At 49.7% G+C, this 23,839-nt stretch overlaps 2 protein-coding genes across 4 annotated transcripts in view; one reads left to right on the forward strand and one right to left on the reverse strand.

The window, feature by feature from the left end:
- Window positions 1-79: 79 nt before the first annotated feature.
- Window positions 80-16,959, reverse strand: TSNAXIP1 (translin associated factor X interacting protein 1). The gene is given in 19 exon segments (XM_082367234.1): window positions 80-392; window positions 608-714; window positions 809-935; window positions 1,146-1,255; window positions 1,356-1,508; window positions 1,664-1,789; window positions 1,953-2,083; window positions 2,160-2,319; window positions 2,391-2,560; window positions 2,986-3,121; window positions 3,459-3,655; window positions 4,227-4,320; window positions 5,475-5,601; window positions 5,731-5,843; window positions 11,085-11,141; window positions 11,144-11,185; window positions 11,188-11,205; window positions 12,466-12,568; window positions 16,645-16,959. Coding segments are annotated over 19 exon segments (2,259 nt in total). The 5' UTR covers window positions 16,692-16,959; the 3' UTR covers window positions 80-151.
- A 285-nt stretch (window positions 16,960-17,244) lies between these two features.
- Window positions 17,245-23,839, forward strand: part of RANBP10 (RAN binding protein 10) — a 67,034-nt gene continuing 60,439 nt past the window's right edge. Inside the window, exons 1-2 of one of the 3 annotated variants that reach the window (XM_082367218.1) lie at window positions 17,245-17,537; window positions 18,317-18,428. In XM_082367218.1, coding sequence (XP_082223344.1) covers window positions 17,303-17,537; window positions 18,317-18,428 — 347 coding nt within the window. In that variant the 5' untranslated portion in view covers window positions 17,245-17,302. Of the gene's footprint in view, window positions 17,538-18,316; window positions 18,429-23,839 lie in introns of those variants that run through there. The other 2 variants (XM_082367217.1, XM_082367219.1) reach the window with 2 other exon arrangements.

The following is a 23,839-nucleotide window of genomic DNA, read 5'->3' on the forward strand; positions in this document are numbered from 1 at the left end:
TGCATGTTCTGGGACCAGCCAAGCAGGGACCAACCACACTTCCCTTGACTCCCCAGCATAACCTAGAGAATAGCATGGGTTCAGACAAACAATTTTATAACAACAGTCAGAGGTTAGCAGCACGGGAGCACTCAGGCTGCCCACAGTGGCCTCAGCTTGCAGGTTCCTGCTCTCGGGGCCCCATACGCCTAACATCACTCATCTGAAGCTGTTCCAGTGCAGTCTGGAGCCTTATCACAATGCCCTCTTCCTTTTCCTCGCCCTCTTCTGGCAGTTCTGTCATGGGGAGCTGGAAGGCCTGGCTCAAATAGCTGTTGAGGGTCTGCTTGTCCAGGCTGGGATCAATGTTCATCAAGGCCTCACGTACCTTGGGTAGGGTCACCTCATCGTGGCTGCCCCCACAAAGAGAGAGAGAGATAGACCTTGACCGTCCTCTTGACCGTATACCCCAGACCCCAAGATGCCCTCTCCCAGGCTTGAGCAGTATGTAGTGCCCAGCAGCAAGCTCGGTGCATAGGGAGACCTGGGGCTTGAGGTGCTACTCTGTGGCCCAGCCTGTAGGACTTGCCTATGACTAAGTGAGCCTGAGGTCCCCAGGGTCACTCACAGTTCCAGGTCCAGCTCCTGCTTTAACTCCTGTAAGTATTCATCCTTTTCATCCATGTACTGTTCCCACAGCTTTTGCACAAAGGGCACGCTCTGGCCCTCCTCGTCCTGGGAAGGGGCCACAAGGCAGGGTGAGGGTACACGGGTTAGGGTCCAGCAGAGGCTAGGGCAGGACTGGGCAAGCTCCTGGGCCCCAACCCACCTCCATAAATAATACGCAGTAGTTGAGCAAGTCTGCATTGCTGCTGCTGGGATGCCAGCCCCCTGCCTCCATCAACTCCTGAATTCTCTCGTCCTTCTTGAAGGGGAAGGTACTCTTGAGGGCAGTGCTGTAGGGAGACACGGGGGCTGACAGGCCTGGCTGAGGCCTGCCTACCCATCTCCCCGCACCCCTCTGCCAGCCCCACTAGTGCTCAAAAGGGCAGCATGCACTGAGTCTCTGGCCTTTTCCCACCAGGCTCCCCTTCCCCCTGCACAGCTAGGAGCTTGGCCAGAGGTCATGCGGGGCTGAAATTTGGGGTGGCCAACTGGTCTCTCACCTTAACTGCTCCATGGTTAGTAGCCCCTCGTTCTGGCTGTCAGCATTGGTCATCTCCTTCAGCAGCTGTGCTATTGTCTCCTTCTGCTTGATGTACACACTCTCTTTCCTCTAGGGGGGAAGCATTGACCATCTTGCTGTTTCCTAGAGGGGTGGGGACAGAGCTGGCCTATGCCGGGGACAAAGGGTGGAGGGCCAGGCCCAAGCTTACCTTTCCCATCAAGACTGCATAGAACTGACTCATAACCTCACTGGAGTGGAAGAGCTTGGTATATTCAAAAATGGTGTAAGCCCAGGCCATGGCATCACCAGGCCCAAAGCGACGCTCCAGGAAATTGAAGAAGAAATCTGGGAACTTCTCTTTCTGCAGGGTAGGGGGAAGACTGCTTGGTCAGCCTGCCCCACAGTCGGTTGGCCCTTCTCCCTGTTCCCTAGCACCTTGAGGGACACCCCCCCACCCCCCGATGCACCAGAGGACTCAGGCACCACACCAGACCAAAATGGCTAGAGAGATCTGACCTGCTCCTCAGTGATACGTTCCTTCCAGGCATCCTTGAGGAGGTTTACCACATCCTTCTTGGTTGGCTTCTTGTTCTCCACAACGCCATCAAATCGAAGGAAAGGGGGGATGGATTCCCCATAACCCTGTATGGAACCATGTCAGCTTATCTCTGGGCCTCTCTGTAGCCCCACCAGCAAGCAGGGCAGAGCCCCAGATAGTTCCCCCAGAACCTCAAGTCTTCTCAGCAGCAACGCCTGGCCATTCTGACTCTGGCCCCAAGCCTCCTGAGCCCAGGGACTCCCCTACCAGACCAGGGAAGAAGTCTTTCTCCCGGAGCAGCCCCTCGCCAATCTCCTCCAGGAGCACATCCACCAGCTGGTCGCTGTTCTTGCCCTCGGCCAGCATTTGCCAGCGATCTCGTCCTCCAGCCACCACATCTGCGGATGGGGAGAGGGAGCTGGAGTCCAGACCACGCACTTGAGCAGTCCCTAGGGCTCCCATGGCCAGCATTACCTTTGCACTTGGACCAGTCTGGCCGTGGTGTGGAGGTGCGCTGGATCTCCTGCAGCTCAGAGTAGAACTGGTCCCGCTCCTTCAGCGTGCTCATGTGCAACTGCAGCAGCATCTCGTGCTCCTTGCGGACCTCTTCATAGTCGTCTCTCAGGCTGTCCAGCTGTGGGCAGGGCGATTGGTCCTTGCTACTCACCTGCATGGCCCTTCCCTACCCTGCCTGCCCACCAGCACCTGCTCCTGCAGATCCTTGAGGGTCTTCTCCTGCATTTCAAAGTCCCTTCTGGGCACCACATCTCCAAAGTTGGCCTTCATGGTGTTGAGTTCCATCTGCGTGCGGGTCAGGTCTTGCCGGGCCATCTTCAGAGCCATTGTTAACTTCACGGGGTCCTCCCCCCAGACACCTGCCAGGGGGCCCGCCAGCTCATGTCACCCTGCCTCTGGGGCCTGTAGCCCAGGGCAGGGTTGAGTGTCCCTTGGGGCATGTCCCAGGTCTTCCTGCTCTCCCAGCTTGGGGACCCCTGAGTCTTTCCACAGTGCTACCAGCATAGGGCTTTGAGCTTAAATAGAGAAGCCCAGGATGTGGAGTATCAGGCCTGTCCTGCCCTTAGGGAGTCTAGGCTGCCTCAGCTGCCAGTGATTGTTTCCTTCTTAAACAACAAGTCTATGATTCTCAGGCCAGCTCAGAAGATCCACAGACCCAGGTGGCAGCAGGAACATCTCCCATCGTGAATGAGCAGATAATAGGAGAGTTGAATGAATGGGAGTGGTGAGAGCCAGACTCCTCTCCAGCACCTCTTCAGGGGAGAGAAACCCATCTCGGGCTTACCTGGGGATTGGGCTAGTGACATGTCTTCCCGCTGGTACCGTAGCTCATTCAGGTCTGCAATAAGGATCTTACGGGCATCTCGCTCGCTGAGGTAGCGCAGATACTCCTCAGCCAAGTTCTTCCTCAGTTTGGTCACCTGTTGGGAAGAGAACAAGAAAGGTAGAAGGAGGAGGAGACTGGTCATTCCTGAGAATCCAGCAAAGTGCTGAAGCTTCCTCCTGTGGAGAAAATCTGGCAGCCAAGGTGCGGGACTCTGCTGGCATTTGGGGCCATACCAAGCCAGTGCTGAGCTGAGGAGGAGGGCAGCATGTGGAGAGAGGGGTATGGGGGGGAGGTGGTGGCTCTGTATGTCATTTCAGGCAGAAGGGTGGAGAGAGCTAGGGGGTCACCCCAGGGCTGAAGGCCTCAAGGTCACCCCTGGGGTCGGGGTGGGAGGGATTCAGGGAGTTGGTCACCACATTACTCCCTTTCACCTCACTCTGCAATGAGATCTTCTCCTCATTCTTCTTATCAATGAGTTTTAGCAAATTCATCTTCTCTTTCTTCAGCATGGAGATTTCATATCTCTCCTTAGCCCTCATGGCCAGGATCCTCTCGTTGCAGTCCTCGTTCACAGTGACAAGCTTCGCCTTCAGGGGCTCCAGAGCCCGAATCTTCTCCCTCTGGTGGGCTAAGCAGGGACAGGTAGGAGAGTCCCTTTGGGGCCATGGAGGACAAACAACCAGGAGACACTGATCCTGAGGTCACAGTGAGTGGCTATGTCCCTTGCAAACTCGAGGAGTCTATACATGCCTGTTCAAAGCATAGCTCCTGCTTAAGTCCTTCCTGCACTTGCTTTTAAACCAGGGGCAGAGTTCCGATGAGGACCAGAGTCTCACCTATGCCCTTTCCCCATACGGCCTTTAGTCCTGCAGCTGCACCATGCCCAGCACCTCCTGAGCCTGGTGAGGGAAGCCCCCTCACTTCCCAGGGGTACACCCTCCCTTCTGGGCTTCACTGTCAATAGAAAAGATGCTCTATTTCCCACAGATACTGCCCCACCATGCTTCCCAAGAATGGGAGGTAGTCAGTTGCCCTGGGGTGCCCTATCACATGACAGTGATAAAAAGGCTAAGGGGGGCTTGGTGACCTCAAAGCCCAGTTTGTAGCTGCCCCAGCCCTGCTGCAGAACCCAGAAGGTCAGAGTAGGATCCTCTCTGCCTCTTCCAGGCTGGGCCCAGGCAGGGAGGCTGCAGTCTTACCCAGCATCACCTCATATGCATTCTTGATGGAGGAGAGCAATGGCTTGTATGTTTTGAAGTCCTCTATGAAAAATTCAAATATCTCTCTGTAAGGCTGGCAAGAAAAGGGAAACTGTCACCTCCTGGCCTATAGCTGCCACCCTCAGTGGGACCTAAGTTTTTCTTTGCTTGGCTTAGAAGTGTTCTAGCATGAAGCTGCCAGGCGACTCACATTCAAATAAATGCCACAGGCCCCACCGGGATCTCTCACAGTCAGGGACCTGAGGGGCAGCTCCATCCCTCTCAGCTGCTCTCTGGAGACCTCTCCTGGTGCTGTCTCTGAGACCTGGCAGACGACCTGGGTCAGGACCTCCCCCTCTCTACCTGAGCCCCCTCTCTGGCTCTCCAGGCAGCCAGCCTCCTCCATGCACTGTGCTTCAGCTGGCCTCTTACCAGTACCCCTCCCCATCTTACAGCCCTGTGGGGGCAGGAGAAGGTCTAAGGCTCTAGCCTCAAAGTAGAGGTGTGGTTTCCTGTCCCACTCAGACACACAGGAAGCTTTTGGAGGCAACATTGTGTACTGGAATGAGCACAGGCTCCCGAACCAGCCCTGAGTTTGAATCCTAGCTCCACTACTACATAGCCGGATGCCTTCTCTGAGCTTCTGCTTCTTTGCTGGTGAGGTTCCTTTAGCTTGTGAGACCATATCTAAGGCCCCACCCAGAGCCTGGCACACAGACAGTGCTCAGCAAATGCTTCTGTCAGTGACTAAGTCAGAAGTGAGGGATTCCCCGTCATCATTTCCGTTTGAGCAGGGATTTGGTGATTCCTTCCCTAATATGCATCAGAATCTAGGTTACATCTAGATTTCGCTCTGTATCTGGCTAAGTTCCTCAAACTTGGGGCTGTTGCTACTGGGCTGGTAGACATTGTATGACCCCTGCTTGTCCAACTGCCAGGATTTAGACTCCATGCACTGATACCCAATGACCCAAGGTGGGTGCTGGGGATCACAGAAGGGACTGGAGACAGCATTCAGGCCACCTGACTCAGGTAAAGAAACCCAACCCTCAGGAGAGTTTTGGTTCCATGCTGGTAGACTTGCCTGCTCACTGGCTTTGTCAGAGAACACGTTTCTCTTACCAGGAAGGGGAACCCAAAGGAGCTGGGAAAGGCTGGTCTTGCCTGAATGAAGTGCCTAGTCCTGGTGAGTAAGGTTTCTTCCCGGCCCTGCCCCTGCCCTCCCCCCAGTTATTCTGTGGCTCTGACCTGCAGCCTTAGCTCCTGGGCAGAATCTGTACCCAGGTCCAGCAGGAGGAGCTCCTTGCGTAGGTAGTTCTCTAGTTGCTCTAGGTACCTTGGCTTGGTAGTGCCCAGGGGCTGCTGCTGCCAGCTACTGCAGGGAGTGGTGGACTGAGATGTGATGGACACCCCACCAGGTCCTTGTGCCCTGGGTCTGGGGCAGCAACACCCCTGCACTGTTTCTGGGCCCAGTCCGTCCACCATCAGGCTAACCCTGGCTTACCCTACTCGCTTCCGGTAGTCATCTGAACAGGGCTTTCGATTATGCAGAATGGTCTGGTCACTGATGTATGTGGGCCTTGGGGACAGGTGGCCACCAATGGAGAACGGACAGGACTATAAGAAGGGACAGGTGGGGTTACCATGACAATATTGCTCCCCTTCCTGATGTTCCTCTCCAGGCTCCTCCTCCACTCCTGGGTTCCCCCCCCAACAACATCTCTTAATATGGTTCATAATTAAGACCGTGGTCCTTAGAGAGGGATTAGATTAAACGCTAGATCCCCCTTATTGGTTATGTGACCACAGTCTGAGCCTCAGTCTCTGCATCTGTAAAATGGGAATGGTTGTGCTCCCCATTGCATTGTATTGATGTGAGAATGCAACGAGAAAGAATAGAGGGTGGTTTACACAGACTCAGGCACCTTCTAGGAGTTCTTCTTCTCTTCTGTAGGTTTGTCAGTGAGTATTGAATACCTGTGCTATGAAAACAGATATGAGTACTTACTGGGACCATCTCTTGCCCCCACAGCACAGTCCAGCTAAAGAGAGACAGGGGAGGGCAGGCCCAGCCTCAAGCCTGGACTCTCAGGCAGGACTGCAGAGATGCAGCAGGGTGACCTGTGGACCCCAGGAGAAGACTAGGCTCTACCCCCTGGGGGAGGGGGAGGGGAGAGATGGTAGGGCCCTGAAGCAGTGGGATCTCATTTTGAACCTTGAGCAGGGGTAGGGGGTAGTAGTATTTATGAGCTTGTTTTTTAAACTTTTTATGAAATACTCAAAACATGAGAGAAAAAAATGACTCTCTTACCCAGTGAAGCCTACTTCGAGGGTTCATCCATTCAGTCATTCATTTGTTCATCAAACATTTCTGGGTCCATAGCACATGCCAGCCCCTGCTGGGTTCTGGGACATGAAGGAAGCTGGGGGTATGATGGAAGTGGGACGACAAGTGAACTGATAAGCAGGTAGTAACCGAAGCCGATGCAGGTCACAGGAGTGTGGGGGCCCTGACTGGAGGGTGCCAGGGGAGGCTGGTCCTCTTAGAGGAGGAAGTGATGATGTCAGTGATTTCAGTAAAGCTTGAGTGACTTCATGGGAGGAGCTGAGGTCACTCTGGAAGAGAGTGATGTGTCAGGGGAGGTGGGGGGGTGCACAAAGACTGCCTGGGTAGCACCAATACCTCAGGGAAACAGCAGGAGTTTTGAAGGGCTCTGAACAGGGGCCAATGCCCAAGGAGGGCAGGCTGGCTGAGGCTGAGGTCTGGGCTGGCCAGTGCAGAGGGGACAGAGATGAAGCGGCAGCTTCATGCCTAAGGGCAGTCCTCAAAGCCTTACTTGTGACTATGAAAATATCAGAAAACTCCTAAGTGTCTAAAAACAGAAGATTCTTATACAGGTATGAAATGTTTACGAAGAGGCTTAACATGCACTATATCTCTAAGGGTTAAGTAAAGCCTGAAATTAGAGAATAAGCACAACCAGGTAAGATGAAAACCCGGAAAAGATGGAGGAAATAATCCAAAAGGCTATCAGTAATTATTCTCCAATGATAGGCCCATGGGTGCTTACGTGTCTGTAATCGTGTATTTTTCAAAATTTTCTACAATGCACATAAGTTACTTTGAAATCTAAAAGAACATTGAATTATTGAATTCAGTATTAAAGCCTCCTCTGTGGAAGGCCCTGAGCCCAGCTTCCAGGTTCTTCTGAGATGGAGAGAGACTAGGCCTACCACCCATGTCCCACACATCCAGGTTCTAGGAGTCCTTCCAGGCTAATGGTAACTGGCTCCTGACCCTCTTAATGTGGAAAATGCCACTGTCTCCTTGGGCTCTTCTTTGCATTCTATTAGTTCTACCTATTTTTTCTCAATCTTGCAATCATTCATCCTTTCCCTAAATATTTTGGAAAGTACATAGTAAGCCTTGTTGCTAGGTCCCAGGGAGGACTCCAGCCTCTTGCAAGGGTCTAGGTTGACCTATGTCTGTACTTCCAGAACTGATGGCATCATACTTCACACTCTTCGTAGTCTTTTTTTTTTTCCTAATTGAAGTATAGTTGATTTACAATGTTGTGTTAACACTCTTCATAGTCTTAAGTAGCACTCAGCAAATATTGTGGAATAAATATTTAAGGGAGCACAATAATTTAGCTGGATGCAAGGCATAATAAAACGAAAACGCTACTTATTGGGTGTATATGTTCACACATGCTTTCCCTGGGTCAAGAATGCTCCAGCTTGACTATTCAACCTTAGCATCTCAGGGGTTCTCCCTGATACTCTTCCCAATCCCAACGTCCACACTTTCCCATCATCACACCCCCATCTTCTCTCAGAAACACAGACTTTGTCTGTCTTGTTTACCACTGTATCCACAGTGCCTGGCACACAGTCGGAATCAACAAATATTTGTTGAATAGATAAAAACATAGGGGAGGAAAGAGAGATGATGAAACAGAATTGTAAAGAGTTTAAAGCCCTCCTATCAAAATAAGCTACATCAAGCAGAGAAAGGTAAAAGACAAATACTAAGAGTAATACAGCTGATAATGACAAGTCAGTAGATTTATACATACATTAAATGGAAATAAAGAAGGACAATCTTTTAATATATACAAAAAACTAATCATAGGCCACAGATAAGGTGTTAACACATTTTTAAATGAGAAACTGTATACCTTGCATTTCCTGATATAATACAATGAAATAAGAAATGATAATATAAACATACCTCTAAAACACTTAACCATTTACAGAAATTTAAAAATAAATATTTTTCCCGACCCATTTATTACTTAAAGTAAAAATACAACATGTTATAGAAATTACATGTTCAAAATGTTTGGGAGGGCTTCCCTGGTGGCGCAGTGGTTGAGAATCTGCCTGCTAATGCAGGGGACACGGGTTCGAGCCCTGGTCTGGGAAGATCCCACATGCCACGGAGCAGCTGGGCCCGTGAGCCACAACTGCTGAGCCTGCGCGTCTGGAGCCTGTGCCCCGCGGCAGGAGGGGCCGCGGTGGTGAAAGGCCCGCGCACCGCGATGAAGAGCTGTCCCCGCACCGCGATGAAGAGTGGCCCCCACTTGCCGCAACTAGAGAAAGCCCTTGCACGAACCGAAGACCCAGCACAGCAAAAAATAAATAAATAAATAAAAATAAAAGTAGCTATAAAAAAAAAAATTTAAGGAAAAAAAAAAAAAAAGGGTAGGTTTAAAAAAAAAAAAATGTTTGGGATATGATCAGAAAAGCACTCACAAGTATTTAATTGCTTAAAATCCTTTCACTATCTAAAAAAAAATGGTTGGGGCTTCCCTGGTGGCGCAGTGGTTAAGAATCCGCCTGCCAATGCAGGGGACACGGGTTCGAGCCCTGGTCCAGGAAGATCCCAATGCCGCGGAGCAACTAAGCCCGTGCGCCACAACTACTGAGCCTGCACTCCAGATTCCACAAGCCACAACTACTGAAGCCCGCACACCTAGAGCCCGTGCTCCGCAACAAGAGAAGCCACCGCAATGAGAAGCCTGTGCACCGCAACAAGGAGTAGCCCCCACTCGCCACAACTAGAGAAAGCCCGCGCGCAGCAATGAAGACCCAACGCAGCCAATAAATAAATAAATAAATAAATAAATAAATAAATCGTTCTGATGAACCTAGGGGCAGGACAGGAATAAAGACGCAGACATAGAGAATGGACTTGAGGACATGGGGAGGGGGGAAGGGTAAGCTGGGACGAAGTGAGAGAGTAGTATTAACGTATGTACACTACCAAATATAAAATAGCTAGCTAGTGGGAAGCAGCTGCATGGCACAGGGAAATCAGCTCAGTGCTTTGTGACCACCTAGAGGGGTCGGATAGGGAAGGTGGGAGGGATGTGCAAGAGGGAGGGGATATGGGGATATCTGTATACATATAGCTGATTCACTTTGTTATACAGCAGAAACTAACACAACATTGTAAAGCAATTACACTACAATAAACATGTAAAAAAATAAAATAAAATAAAATCCTTTCACTATTAGGAAAGAAAGCCTTAAGCCTGTGGTTGCCTGAAAAGGAAAAAAATATCATAATAAAAATTTTAAACATAGGAAATAAAAGTAGAAATAGATAAACTGGAAACATGAGAAGCCAAACTTAAAAATCAAGACAGAAAAAGTTTTCTTGAAAGACTATTAAAATTGATGTGATTTTTATAAAAGGACAAAGTAACCCTGGAAGACACCTGGGAAGTTGTCAAAGAAGCACCTAACCCTGGTCAGTTAATGGTAAGTTTTTCACATTTTCAAGAGGCCAGGCCAACAGGCACATGAAAAGATGCTCAATATCGTTAATTATTAGAGAAATGCAAATCAAAACTACAATGAGGTATCACCTCACACCAGTCAGAATGGCCATGATTAAAAAGTCTACAAATAATAATTGCTGGAGAGGGTGTGGAGAAAAAGGAACCCTCCTAAACTGTTGGTGGGAATGTAAATTGGTGCAGCCACTGTGGAGAACAGTATGGAGGTTTTTTTAAAAAACTAAAAATAGATTTACCATATGATCCTGCTCCTGGGCATATTTCCAGAGAAAATTGTAATTCGAAAAGATACATGCACCCCAACGTTCATAGCAGCACTATTTACAACAGCCAAGACGTGGAAGCAACCTGAGTGTTGATCAACAGATGAATGGCTGAAGAAGAGTTGGTATGTATATACAATGGAATACTACTCAGCCATAAAAAAGAATGCGATAATGCCGTTTGCAGCAACACGGATGGACCTAGAGATTATCATATTAATGAAGTAAGTCAGACAAAGACAAATATCATATAATATCACTTATATGTGGAATTTAAAAAAATGATACAAATGAACTTATTTACAAAACATAAATAGACTCACAGGCACAGAAAACAAACTTATGGTTACCAAAGGGGATAGAGGGGTGGGTGTGGGGGAGATAAATTAAGAGTTTGGGATTAACATATACACACTACTATATATAAAACTGCTAAACAACAAGGACCTACTGTACAGCACAGGGAACTATATTCAATATCTTGTAATAACCTATAATGGAAAAGAACCTGAAAAAGAATATATATATTATATATGTAAAGCTGAATTACTTTTCTGTACACTTAAAACTAAGACAACATTGTAAATTAACCAGACTTCAGTTAAAAACAAACAAACAAAAAACAAGAACAAAAACAAAGGGAGACTAGCCTTGAAAATTTCCTGAGCAGACAAAACCAGTTTAGTCATAGAAATAAAGCTTAATTTAGCTTATTTTGGGAGACATAAAAAATAAAAAAGGCCCATCTTCCTGCTCTGTCTGCCGTTTCTGTAAAGAGAAAAAGTCACCCTATTTTGATTGCTGGGCATATGCTGCTTTCTTGTCCCGGTTGTTAACAGCTGGTAAGGCCTCCGCAAGCGGGTGGTTGGAAGGCGGCGTTCCCGGGAGCTCCGTGCTCTCTGCTTCCCCCTGCAGGTGAAAACGGGAAGGGCGGCCCCGGGGGTCGGGGGCGGCAGGAGGCAACAGCGTCCTCTGGTGGTTGAGAACGGTGTCACTGCCGCCGCGCAGAAGAAAGGGAGTGAAAGAGCCTGGCCCCAGGTCCGCTGAGTAGGTGGCAGCTGAGGGGGATGGGGAGCAGGCGCCCCAAGTAATCGGATCTTTCGGGACTGTGGCTGCGCTTGGTCTCCGCTTGGAGTCCACACTACCCCTTTCCCTCCCTGATGTCAGGGTCCCCATGTTTGAAGTCCCCAGCCTCACAAAGTGTACAGCTCATGTGTCCCCAGATCCTCCAGACAAGACACACTCCCACAAAGAAAACCACCACAGCCCACAGTTCTCCACTGTGAGCTGGAGTTATAAATTTGCTCAGATGTGTTTTTTTACCTGTAAGATTTGGACAATGGCTGTTTGCTTGTTAAATAGTAATAACAATCTTATGATCATATCAACAAAAGCCCCCAAATCTTAATAACACAGTATTTTTTTTTAATTTGAGGGAAGAATATTCTTTTTTTTTTGCCATGCCACGTGGCATGCAGGAATGTAGGATCTTAGCTCCCAGACCGGGATGGAACCTGTGCCCCCTGTAGTGGAAGTGTGGAGTCCTAACCACTGGACTGCCAGGGAATTCCCCAGCATTCATTTTCATATAAAAATTTTAAAGAACATGAATGGAGGGAGAACCTGTCATGAGGCTGGTAAAGAGTCTCTACTTCCAGTGCAGAGCAACAGCGCAATGGAGAAACATCCTTTACTACTGTCTTCACATACATACAGCAATTATGGTGCACATATGCCAGCCACTCAAGTACCACATCAGGCACTGTGGCCGTAAAGACAAAAAGATATAGTCATAGCTCTGAAGGACCTTGACAGATCTGGTGGGACCATCCCAGCACCCAGCACAATGCTTGGCTCATGGCAGGCTGGATGAAGAAATGAGGTCCACTCCAGAATCCTGAGTTGCAGGGGAAGGTTATCTGTGGGCAGGAGCTGAGTCCCTCTCTGCTCGGGGAGGTCTGGGAAGGCTTTTCCGGTGAGGTGCAGCAAGTGTGCACGCTCCCACCCCAGAGCCTGCTGGGCCTGGCCTCTGAGCCACACTCCCCTAACTGGGGAGAAGCCGCTTGGTGGGGCATGTTTCAGGTGGGTGGTGCTTTTGGGTTGCAGAGAGGGAGGCAGAAAGGATCTGGGGATCAAAATTTAGGGTTCCAACAGGACACGGCCACTAACCAGCAGCGTCTTCCGTTTCTGAGAAAGCTTGCGTTTCTGGGTATTCTTGGCTTCTGTGAGGAAGGAATCATCTACGATCACTCCTAAAGGTCGCAAGTGTGCTCTGCACAGAGAAGGAGAAGGAAGTGGTGGGTGACAGAGCCTTGAGTGGGGAGTACACTTGCACTCTTCCCAGAGCCACAAGACATGGCTTCCTTTCCCCTCAGAGTCAGGCTCTGGGTCTTCCAAGTGCTGCCTCTAGATTCCCAGAGGTGCTGCCAACAAGCTCCTGGCTCGGGGCCCAAACCATTTTCCCACATTCCCAGAAACCTTCTCCTCATCACTAGAGTCTCACCAACTCCTGCAGTGGCAGGACACCTTCACCATGAACCCAGAGAACCCTGCAGGCCTATACTTCCCTTCAGTGTTTAGCTGTGGCTGTGATGACAGTTCCATGAATGTGACAGCCACATTCTGGGGGTGTGATACCAAAAGCAGGTGCTATAGGACAAGAAGTACAGGGTCTGGGGTCCAAGAGCCAGGGTGGGAGTCTTGAGCCTCTACTTACTGGCTGATAGGGCCCAGAGGCTGACATCTGTGTTTCCAATAGGGAACCCCTTGGGCAAGTCATTTAACTTCTTTCAGCCCAGTTTCCTCACAAGGAGGTGGAGACAGTTCTTGCATTTTCTATCTCACAATGTTGTTGTGAAGTTTAAATAAGAGTAAAAGAGATATGCACAAATAACCTGTAGGGACTTCCTCGGTGGCGCAGTGGTTAAGAATCCGCCTTCCAATGCAGGGGACACGGGTTCGAGCCCTGGTACAGGAAGATCCCACATGCCGCAGAGCTACTAAGTCCATGCACCACAACTACTGAAGCCCGCACACCTAGAGCCTGTGCTCTGAAACAAGAGAAGCCACTGCAATGAGAAGCCTGCACACCTCAACGAAGAGTAGCCCCCGCTCGCCACAACTAGAAAAAGCCAGCACGCAGCAACGAAGACTCAATGCAGCCAAAAAATTAAAAATTAAAAAATTAATTAATTAAAAAAAATAACCTGTAAACTGCAAGGAGCTGCAGAGATATTAACTGTGACAGCAGGATGTGGGAAAAGTGGATCATAAGGATCCACTTTTAACTCCTAGGCCTCTTGGGGAGAGCCATCATTGCTCAAGCTAGGAAGGCATTTGGGGGTCTAGAGGGAGGGCTGCCTGTGGGCAGTCAGACTTAGGTGGAACAAAAGGAAGAAGTGATCCCAGTAATCCATGGTGGCAGCGGGTGGGAGTGATTTATGCTGCCAGAAAGACTTGTGTCTTCATTCCCCTTGCTAGCTGGTGACCTTGGGTATGCTGTTTAACCTCTTGAACCTCAGTGTCTTTGTCCATAAAACTGAGACAAGGATTACCCAAACTCCAGGGAAGTTAAGAGCAGTGACGTGAACCCAGTTGGGAAACCCTGTCCTGCAGGGTTCTTCAGTCCTACTTCATGGAGCAGTGACACCCCAAACTCCAGTTCTCTATTGTCTCTAAACTGAACAAATGTGAGCAAACCATGTAGAATACACAGCCGGTGTGGAAAAGGAAAGGCTTTTGCTCAAATGTTTATGGGTTTGAGACAGGATGCAGCAGATCAACCCATCTGCTCACTGGGTTAAATCATACCTTCCTGTCAAGACCAGTCAATTTTCTAAACTCTGTTCTTGCTCCTGCTGGAACTACCACATGGGGCAAGGTAAGCAAGAAAACTATGGGGAACTCTACAAATCCTGAGAAGTTGCCAGATGGAAAATCTCAGTAGGTAACATGTTAGGTTTTTTTTGTTTTTTGTTTGTTTTTTCAGAAAGAACTCAGTGAGAGACAAAGTGATAGGTAGGAGGTGAATTTATTTGGAGAGAAACACACTCCACAGACAGAGTGTGGGCCATTTCAAAGGCGAGAGCGGCCGGTAACATGTTAGTTTTGAATGCCAAGGGAGACAGTAGTCAAAAACAGATTCGCAAATGTTAATTTTAAAAACACCTGGGGCTTCCCTGGTGGCACAGTGGTTAAGAATCCACCTGCCAATGCAGGGACACAGGTTCGAGCCCTGGCCCAGGAAGATCCCGCATGCCGTGGATCAACTAAGCCTGTGAGCCACAACTACTGAGCCTGCGCTCTAGAGCCCGTGAGCCACAGCTACTGAGCCCACAGGCTGCAACTACTGAAGCCCACGAGCCACAACTACTGAGCCCACATGCTGCAACTACTGAAGCCCGCGCGCCTAGAGCCCGTGCTCCGCAACAAGAGAAGCCACTGCAATGAGAAGCCTGTGCACCGCAACGAAGAGTAGCCCCCACTCGCCGCAACTAGAGAAAGCCCGCGTGCAGCAATGAAGACCCAAAGCAGCCAAAAATAAATAAATAAAATAAATAAATTTAAAAACACCTGGTAGAGTCTATACACTTATCCAAAAAGCTTAGGATGCTTCTTTAGTATTATATTAAATATTTTACACCAATTCTCAGAGAGGAATGGGAAATAGATTATCTATATTTCTACTTCAAAGGTGGAGAAAACTCAGTTATTTAACTAATGGCAAGCAGTGGGTTTGACAGGGGTAAGTCCTGGTATTGAGTGAAGTCAAGCTACTGAGTTCCATCCACAAATCTACTGTGCCAGGGATGTGAGGCTGAAAGGAGAAAGCCAATGGGGAGGAGAAACCTGCCGCAGGAAAATGCACAATTCAAAGGTCCCTTTATTTATTTTTTTGGCTACACTGTATGGCTTGCAGGATCTTAGTTCCCCGAGCAGGGATTGAACCCAGGCCCTCGGCAGTGAGAGTGCAGTGTCCTAACCACTGGACCACCAGGGAATTCCCTCAAAGTCCCTTTTAGAGGGTCCTGCTGACATTCGTGTAGTGCTAAGTTCTGGCTTATGCTTCATCATCCTGGCCCTGCTCTAAGGGCAGCTGGAGGAGGACACCTACACTATTCCTCTAAGGGAAGCAGTGAGCTTGGCCCAATATACTATACACTACTAAACACTGGTGAATGAAGAATATGGGCAGGAATGATGTTTTGTACTGTCACCAAATTCAGCATCAGCAATTATATTGTGCTTCCTTCTTAAAATACATGGGGATTCTCTTTCTGAGTCTGTTTCATATCCCTTTCAAACACGATTGCAGTTTCCTAAATCATTCGTGTGTTGGGTAACAACACTCTTTCTCAAGCCTGCTGTCTGGTTTTTGTGATTCATTTTGTGACTTTTCTCGGCTTTCTCTGTCAAGGCAGCATTTAATTTCTTGACTTTTCTAGGCTTTCTCTGTCAAGGCAGCTGACCATGGGGGATTAGAGTTTAGGTGAGATCAGGTTTTTTGCATTAGGAATGAGTAGAAGCAAGAAAATACATTCATTAAACACTTACTGAATGCCTATTATGTGCAAGAGCTATCATGAGAGCTTCATATATGCTGCCTAAATTTTCCCAACAGTTTAACGTGGGCTGTGTCATTCCCATGTCTGAGATATAGAAACAGAGGCCCAGAACTTAAGGGCCTTCTCTTAGCTCTCAGAGCTAGAAAGGTATTTAGCCAAAATTTTTGTTTTAATATGTATACTTTGTGGCTTTCCTGGCTAACAGAGCTTGTTATCATATTTGCAGTGTCCAGATGCTGCACCCCTGAATACAGGCAGGAGCTACCTTGAGGCCATGGGATGTTCTTGGGCTGCTTAGAGATGCTTCTTTGTCATAAGCCAGTGGGTGAAGAGGTTGTTTATCCTTGTGGCTAAGATCTCAGGTTTGGGTCTCACATGGCTGGATTCAAATACTAGCTCCATCACTTATAAACATGTGTAAGACACATGATCTCTTCAGGATTCTATTTCTTTATTTGTAAAATAGTGATATTACTACCTCATAGAGTTGTTGTGAGGGTTAAATATGGTGTATAGAGCACTCGGCACATAATACACGCTCAATACGAAAAAGCTGGCTATTACTAATGATCAAGTGCTCCTGCCCTTTTACTAGAATGTAACGACCTTCCTGGGCTGACAAGTCATCTGAGATTCTAACTGTTTCTGGACCACTGATCCTGTGGGGCTGGAGCCCCAAACCAATGGACAGAGACAGGAGGTGCAGAGGTCCGAATCAGGTACCATTTCTCTTTCTGGAAGTACTCAAGGCCTCCTCTCCGCCCTCAGCCCGGCCAGCGCCTACCTCGACGTGGTCGCGAAGCTGGGGCGCTGCGGCTTCGGGGAGTCCATGACCCTAGGGCAGCCGGGCAGCCAGCACTCGTGGCCTGGGAAGCTGTGGTAGTTTACAGCCCGTAGTCATGGCGACCAGGTCCCAGCAGCCCAGCGGAGGGGACGGGGTCAGGATTGTGCCACGCCTCCGAGCCCCGCACCCGCGGGCCGGGAGGAAGGCCAAGTAGCAAAGGTGGACTCGAACCGGGAATAGGGTCTCCTCAGAGTCAGTCACTATAGCGGATATGACCCTAGCGACCAGAACTGAGGCAGGGAGATAAACAGAGGCCATGGGGGAGGGAGGTGAACGGAGAGGCCGGAGCCGCGTTGCCAGCGGGAACTGTAGTTTTCGGTGTCCCAGTGTCTCAGCCGAGCAGGCTTATGGCCGAGAGGGTTTGTACTACATCTCCCAGAGATCCTTACGAGCCCAAGCTGGTCCGCCCCTGGGGAGCTCTGCATTGTGGGAAATAGAGTCCAAAATGTGGCGAGACGTGGTGGTGTCGAAGGAGAGGTGCCGGACTGGGACTCGGTTTCCCTGCGGCCCAGGTTGGCTCGCTGGCCATTGGCTGAAAGAGGCGGATCTGGTCCCGCTTTTCCCCGCCCCCAGTGACACAATAGCAGCTCCCTCCAAGATGGCGGCGGCGACGGCGGACCCGGGAGCTGGGAACCTGCAGGTTGGAGACTCCTCCGGCGGGGGCACTGGATGCGGGCTGCCGTCCCCAGGGGAGCAGGAACTGAGCCGGCGCCTGCAGCGCCTGTATCCCGCGGTCAACCAGCACGAGACGCCGCTGCCGCGCTCCTGGAGCCCCAAGGACAAGTACAACTACATCGGCCTCTCCCAGGGCAACCTCCGCGTCCACTACAAAGGTATTGGCCTGTTTGGTCGCAGGGGGAGAAGGCCAGAGCGTCTGCGGGGTGGGTGTGCTGCCCAGCCCGTGCTCCATCACGTCCCTTCCCCAGATCGAGTGCTCCGGCTTGGGCCTTAGTTCCTGCGGGGTGTCTAGGGTGGTGGGGCTGACCAGGCCAAGGATTGACTGCCTAGTCTGCTCTGCCCTGAGACATCTGATGTCAGGAGAACCACAGCAGGTGTCCAAACCCAGTGCTGGGCTGGACATTCTTCTCAGGGCCTTCCTGCTTGTTTTGGGGTACCTCTGACTCGAGCTAGGCCCTTCACCACTGCTTAGTTTCATAAGTGAAGAAAGGGGTGGTCACATCCACTCCATTAGCCAGAGGCCCATGAGCTTGCTCACCTGCCAGACATCCCAGACAAGGCCTAGGGTTCTGTGCTAAAGTTGTGGGGGCGTCTTCCAGGGCTGCCTCTTCCTCCCCTAGTCTTCCAAGTGGGCTGCCTGTATCTTGGAGAGTCTGCCAGCAGCACTAGGGAATCTCTCACATATGCACCCACATTGCATGTACCCTCCTGTGGTTTGAATGGCAGTGTCTCAGGCAGAACTGCTATTCTCAGGAGGAGGTGAGCCAAAGGTGGGAGGTTTATGTGTTTGCTCAGTTGTTTTGTAATTATTCCTTGGACTATGCAAGGACTTCCTCTGGCCATGGAAGGGTGAAGTTGCCATGGAGCAGAGAAGAATGAGGCTTCCATTTGCATTTCCTTCTGCTGAAATTTCTTCCTTGCCCTCTTCTATTAGGTCATGGCAAAAATCACAAAGATGCAGCCTCAGTGCGTGCCACCCACCCCATACCTGCTGCCTGTGGCATTTATTACTTTGAGGTGAAGATTGTCAGCAAAGGAAGAGATGGGTAAGCCCCTCCTGACCACGTTCTTTCCCCCAACACTGAACTGTTCCCTGTGGTCAGAGTTTGAGGTCTCCTGGTTGACACCTGTGACTGGTGTGAGCTGCTGAGCTGCATTGGTCTGGGCTGCAGAGGGTTGAATAGCGGATACCTCTTTTACCTGGCTGTGGGCATGGCCTGGTCTAAGCAGCAGCTTTTGATGACAAATAGGTACATTTTATAGAGGAGGGGCTTCTCTTTAGTGATAGTGTAATGAGATACATCAACAGGTCAGGGAAACAAATAACAAGTTTACATGAACAAATCAGCGTCCAGAATGGAGTTCCCCCACTGTTGTGTGGTGTTTGTGACTACCCTCCTTTCACACTCTTACTGTATTCAAGGTTCCTTTTTATGGCATTTAGTCATGGTAGAGGCCCCTGTAGACTTCAAAGGGATAGTAGAGTCTTTGCAGCATTCATCAAAGCTGTGGCAGCCACTGGTCTGTCATCATCTTAGGGTAAACAGCATGCACATGGTCAGAATCAGATGAGCTTGCTACTCATAAACTTGTTTTTCAGTCCAGAGACTTGAACACCAGTTGGATCAGCTTTAGGAAGGTCCTCATTAAAGTCAGCATTAGGGAGGCTCCCTATTTTAGGGTGATCTAAGCAGATACAGGAAATCAGAGGGGAGATTTTTCATTTTTCTTCCTTTTCTTCTCCTAGTCTCCCTTTTTTTCTGGCTATTGTCACAAAGCAGGTGTTTAAGTTATGAAATAACATGATTTTAGCTGCTTTGGAAAGGTTTTCCTCATCAGACCTTAGGTCTGGTGTGGGTAGTTTGCGAACCCCACCAACGACCTTCCTTCCAACCCTGATGTGTGTTCTTTTTTTTTTTTTTAATAAATTTATTTATTTATTTATTTATTTTTGGCTGTGTTGAGTCTTCGTTTCTGTGCGAGGGCTTTCTCTAGTTGCGGCAAGCGGGGACCACTCTTCATCGCGGTGCGCGGGCCTCTCACTGTTGCGGCCTCTCGTTGCGGAGCACAGACTCCAGACGCGCAGGCTCAGCAGTTGTGGCTCACGGGCCCAGTTGCTCCGCGGCATGTGGGATCCTCCCAGACCAGGGCTCGAACCCGTGTCCCCTGCATCGGCAGGCAGACTCTCAACCACTGCGCCACCAGGGAAGCCCCCTGATGTGTGTTCTTGAGCATTCAGAATACTTCCTCTCTCCTAGGGACTGTTCCCCTTGTGGTACATGCAAAACGCCTGGCCAAGGGGCTCTGCTGGGGGCAAGACTGCTGGAATTGGAGCTTTGCCTGCTTCCTCAGTGAAGCTGTAACATCTGTGCCGGGCAGGGCTCTGTGGTTGTGGGTAGGTCATGGGGCTTTGATCTCCTTGTCTGTACTGTGGGGAGCTAGGCCAGCATCTAAGCTACCTGTAATCCCAGAACTCTATGATTCTGAAGTTCTGATCGTGGCAAGCTATTGCATCTTTTACTTTTATCCCCATATAGTGCATTTACAGGTAGGAAGTTTATATTATTGGAGGGCTTTAAATCTTCTATTTTCCCTTTCCACCATCTGATAAAAGCGCATGTATTTAATGTGCTTGAACTAGTGTGAATGAGAATGGCCTCTTAAAACAAAACAAACACTGCAAAAATAGTTACAGTATAGACTGAAATGTTGGTGCAGCAGTCTCATATTGCCAAAGAAATGGAGGGGCATTTCTTAAACTTGTAGGGAGGAAAACGGATTATTTTCTCTAGAGTCCTTAATCGTAGATGACAGCGAGCTAATAAAAGACAAGAACAGTTTTTCAGAAGGTCTCTACATTTCAGCTTAAATGTGGAGACCTGGGTTCCTTCACCTGGCTTTTAACATTTCAGTTATAAGTGGATCTTGCTGGAAAAGGCCCTGTATCTTGTTAGATTACCTTACTATAGGTATTGCCTGCAAATCCAAAGAAAGTTGAGCATCTTTTCCCAACTTTCCCAGCATTTTTAGTTGAGGTAAATATAGCTGTTAAGCTGACCTGGAAATCTCAGTTTTAGAAAGGTCCCAGGTCATGTATGCTTGTGGTGGCCTGCTTCAGTTGACCACTGTCAGAGGAAAGGTGTGTGAATGTCACCTATGGCCTCTTTATGGAATCCCTGAAAGCCTTCTCATGGCTAAGATATAGCCAGATGGGCCAGGTGTGGTTTTCAGGAGGCCAAGGGCAGTTCCAGGGCAGACAGTGATCAGCTTGTTTCCTGTTTCCCGTCAGTGTTGAAGGTGTTTGGTCCATGACCCAGGTGTTAACCGGTTATGTAGCTTTTCTGTATTATCTAGTTCCATCCTCATGGCATCTCTGGAAAGTGGCTGGAGCAGATGATGATGTACCTGTTTTGTGGGTGAGCCCTGAGCCCCTGGGATGTTTGGTGACCTGCCCCGGCTGCGGGTCTTAGGGTGTGCAGTGGAGTAGCCTAACTTGTCAGATGCCCTCACCTGATCCCAGACATGTGTGTCCCCGCTGCTGCTGCCTTTCCCTGTTGCATTCCTCCCCTGGGTAGAGTGAGGGAATGTCCAGTTGGATTCTTAGGGGATCACAGTGTTCTTAGGGGACAGACCTGAAAGGTGCTTAGTGCTGAGTGGGCCCAGAGAAGTGTGGCGTGCTCTGGACTGGGCTTGATTGACTTACCATCCCATTGAATCTGTAAACTTGTTTTTCTGTAGATTTGAGTACAGGCCTCCTTTGTAAAAGGTGTTTATGAACCCAATTGTCAGTGTCATTGTTTTCCAGAAAGGCCTTTGTTCTGACGATGTCTTTTGTAGCAGAACACACTAAGCTTGTCTAATTAGAAAGGTTTCATTTCAAGGGTTATACTGATTCATACCTTCTATGTGCCAGGTGCATACTAGGTACAGGGAGAACAACAGTAAAGCCTGCACAGGCCAGCCTTGTCCTCAGAGAGCCTCTGGCCTATTCCGTAGAGAGTCCACTGAAAGGCTCTCTACAAGAGGAGGCAGAGCCTGGGCATGGTTTTGAGGGATGAGTAGGAGTTTCTCAGCAGGTGAGACCTGTTGGGCCTAAAATGAGCCTGGTTGGTAACTGGCTTGACATCTGGGTGCTGGGGTTTCTGGGCACTCCTCAAATATAAGGGAGAGCTGGAGAAGGAGGGGTTATGTTTGAGCTAAAAGCCAGGCTCAGACTGATGGGCTTCAGCTGCATTTGCCGAGTCACCAGAGCTGGGAACCCCAGGAGCAGATCTGGTTGGGTGAGGAGACATCAGAGCCCTGCCACTGGTGCCAGGAGATAAGGGCATCTGGGTTGATCTTGTTAGGAAGCCAAGGAGGCCCTGAAACTGAGGGTCCCTGGGGAAGTGACATGCTCAGGCAGAGTTCATGGACCTTTGGGTGTCTCCAGCTCTTAGTGATGACACATGGAGGGTGTGGCTGACTAGGCTGACAGATGCTCCAGTGTGACCCTCAAAATAGACTGTAACATCATCCCAGCGGCGGCGGCGGTGGTGGCCTCCTGACATGTGATGAGTGGCTCTACCCAAGAACAGCAAGCCCGGGCTAGAGCACTGGATGGAGCTGCGGGGGTGGGATGCGGGCACTCTCCTCTCCTCTGCATCTGGTGCTCAGGCCCAGGCCTTGTGGCCCTTTGGCCACAGCCAGTCTGCCTTTCCTTTCACTTGCAGCCAGCTTCCTTTGGCCAGGCAGTAATGTGCTCATCTATTAATTCTCCACATGACAACGAGGCACCCATTGTTTTGTCCCAGGCCCAGACCTGGGCCCCAGGAACACAGGCCTGAGGCCTATCTAGAGAGGAGGCAGATAGGCCTGTGCACATGACCTCACAGGCTGGTGTAGAAAAAGCCCATCCATGGTGTGTGCTGTACCCAGGGGTGGCCCAGGGGTTGGACTTCCTCCTGTACCTGAGAGTCCGGGGAAAGCTTCATATAAGAGGTGATGATGCTGAATCTGGAAGGATAGGTTGGAGGGTTCCAGATGGACAAAGTGAGAAGCGATGCTCGAGACGAAAGGAACAGTGCATCAAAGACGTGGAACACAGAGCATGAGGTAGACAGGGGCCAGGTCAGAATTACCTTATGTGCTTTGGCCAGAGAGCTTGGGCTTATCCTGAGGGCAGTAGCAATATACGAGGACTTTGGATCTGCCTGTGCTTCTGATATTTATTTATTTATTTATTTATTTGGCTGCTTGGGGTCTCAATTGCAGCATGCGGGATCTTTAGTTGTGGCATGTGAGATCCAGTTCCCTGACCAGGGATCGAACCCAGGCCCCCTGCATTGGGAGCACGGAGTCTCAACCACTGGACCACCAGGGAAGTCTCCTGCCTGCACTTTTGAGAGTGGATAGGGGAGAAGAAACTCTGCTGGTTTGGTTCAGCCAGGCCCCTCTGGCTGAGATTCCTGTCCGGTGCGGGCCAGTGGCTTTATTTTTTCTTTTTTTTTTAAGAATTTATTATTTATTTATTTGTTTATTTATTCATTCATTCATTCATTCATTCATTGGCTGCGTTGGGTCTTCGTTGCTGCGTGTGGGCTTTCTCTAGTTGCGGCGAGCAGGGGCTACTCTTTGTTGCATTGCACGGGCTTCTCGTGTTGCAGAGCACGGGCTCTAGGCACGTGGGCTTCAGTAGTTGTGGCTCGCGAGCTCTAGAGCGCAGGCTCAGTAGTTGTGGTACACGGGCTTTGTTGCTCCGCGGCATGTGGAATCTTCCCAGACCAGGGCTCGAACCTGTGTCCCCTGCATTGGCAGGCGGATTCTTAACCACTGCGCCACCAGGGAAGCCCCGGGCCAGTGACTTTAGGTCCTTGACTCTGGGCGTGGCTTTCCTACAGTAGTTGTCTTTTCTCTCTCTTGGTTGGCCTTTCTCCTGTATGGTGGGATACATAGGTAGGATGTTGAAGACTGGTAGCGAGAGTGGCTTCTCGGAGGTGAAAGGTCTCTGTGTGTGGCTGGTATTCTCTGGTACTCTGGTTTTGTTAAGTCCCATCTGAAAGACAACATTGTCCATGATTTTCCGTGGAGACTCAGAGATCCACTCACCCAATTAAGATCTCACCTGCCATGTTTCTGGTTTGCAGAGCTACTTGAGCGCAGGTCCTCCAGTCTAGAGACAGCCTGTGGCTGGACCCCCACTCCAGTCTCTGTGCATTGTACAGTGCTGTTGAGAAATTTGGTGCTCATCTGTGGACCTGGAGAAGGCCTTGTCCTGCCAGCTCTGAGAAGTAGGTGCTGTCTTTGCCCAAGGCAGGTACAAACAGTGATTGTGCCCTGTTCTCACCGACATCCCCCCCAGTGCTCATGGCCTCAGGGGCAGATGCCGAGCTTTGGGCTGCATCTCTCCATAGTAACACATTGCACTGTTCCTGGAGATGTGGTGTATTGGGGCTCTGGAGCAGCTTGGAGTGTTGTATTG

The sequence above is a fragment of the Balaenoptera borealis genome, assembly GCF_965194805.1.
Source record: "Balaenoptera borealis genome assembly, chromosome: 19".
Lineage (NCBI taxonomy): Eukaryota > Metazoa > Chordata > Mammalia > Artiodactyla > Balaenopteridae > Balaenoptera > Balaenoptera borealis.